This window comes from Trifolium pratense, linkage group LG1 (genome assembly GCF_020283565.1).
Source record: "Trifolium pratense cultivar HEN17-A07 linkage group LG1, ARS_RC_1.1, whole genome shotgun sequence".
NCBI lineage: Eukaryota > Viridiplantae > Streptophyta > Magnoliopsida > Fabales > Fabaceae > Trifolium > Trifolium pratense.
In genome coordinates, this window is record NC_060059.1 from 42,379,655 (window position 1) to 42,380,670 (window position 1,016).

The following is a 1,016-nucleotide window of genomic DNA, read 5'->3' on the forward strand; positions in this document are numbered from 1 at the left end:
TTGTGATACTGGCATCACTGGCTCCCTACAAATTTAACATGGATCCTCGTTTTGTTCATATATCCTTCTTTTTTTCCCTCAAAATTAGTTAACAGCGATCCTCTTATTTAACATCGATCCTCTTATATTTTTGTTTTTTTTTTGTCAGGCCGATCCTCTTATGTCTATCTACTAAAAAGATGAAGCATCTTATTACAGCTCTTATTACAGTTTGCATGATGATCTGGTTGGCATGTGCATACCGTACAGCCATGTCGTCAGAATCATCATCTGTTGATGAAGCACATAAGCAATGGATGTCGTCGTCATCATCATCTGTTGATGATGATGGAGATGAAGCACATAAGCAATGGATGATGAAATATGGAATCACATACGCAAACAGCACTGAGATGGAGAAACGCAGGAAAATTTTCAAGAAGAATTTGGAATACGTAAAGAAGATGAACAGAATTAACATGGCTGCTGGCAAGACTTACACGCTTGGCCTAAATGATTTTTCTGATTTAACTGATGAAGAATTTTTCGCTTCACATACTGGAGCCCTCATCAGCAATAATACTCCAGATTTACCACCACCAAACCAGCTTTCCCAACTTTTCCAACGTTTTAAAGACAAGATAGAGCTACGCAGAGCAGAGCAGACTCTTATGAGCATGAGAAGCAGACCACTTCTCTCGCGTGGTTCATGAAGGTTTTCAATGACGACATCGGCCGATTCTGATCGTCACATTTCCGGGTCGAGCAGACCACAATTAAACAGTTTTTTCTTTCTTTTTTTGTCTTCTTTTTCATTTTTTTTTCACCACGAAGTATCCGGTCCACTGGACCCGTTTAATCTGGTTTCAACCTATCACAGTTGCGGGTATAAAAAGTTTCTTTTATTAATAGAAAAAAAAAATTCTTTTACTTATTTCTGCTTTGCTTTCTGCTCTATTCAAATTCAATATCTTGCTAATATTTCACATAATTAACATATGTTGTTGACATGCTTTACCCTTACATGACACTTGGTA

The 1,016-nt window shown here is 37.5% G+C and overlaps 1 protein-coding gene across 1 annotated transcript; it reads left to right on the plus strand.

Moving 5' to 3' along the window:
* The first annotated feature begins 251 nt into the window (after nt 1-251).
* Nucleotides 252-692, plus strand: LOC123894406 (ananain-like). Its single transcript, XM_045944408.1, has one exon. It carries the CDS (start codon nt 252-254, stop codon nt 690-692), a length of 441 nt encoding a protein of 146 aa, XP_045800364.1.
* The last annotated feature ends 324 nt before the right edge of the window (nt 693-1,016 follow it).

Bases quoted from the DNA above. Each gene is read 5' to 3' on its own strand.
- LOC123894406 (XM_045944408.1), top strand. From the start codon at position 252: ATGTCGTCAGAATCATCATCTGTTGATGAAGCACATAAGCAATGGATG.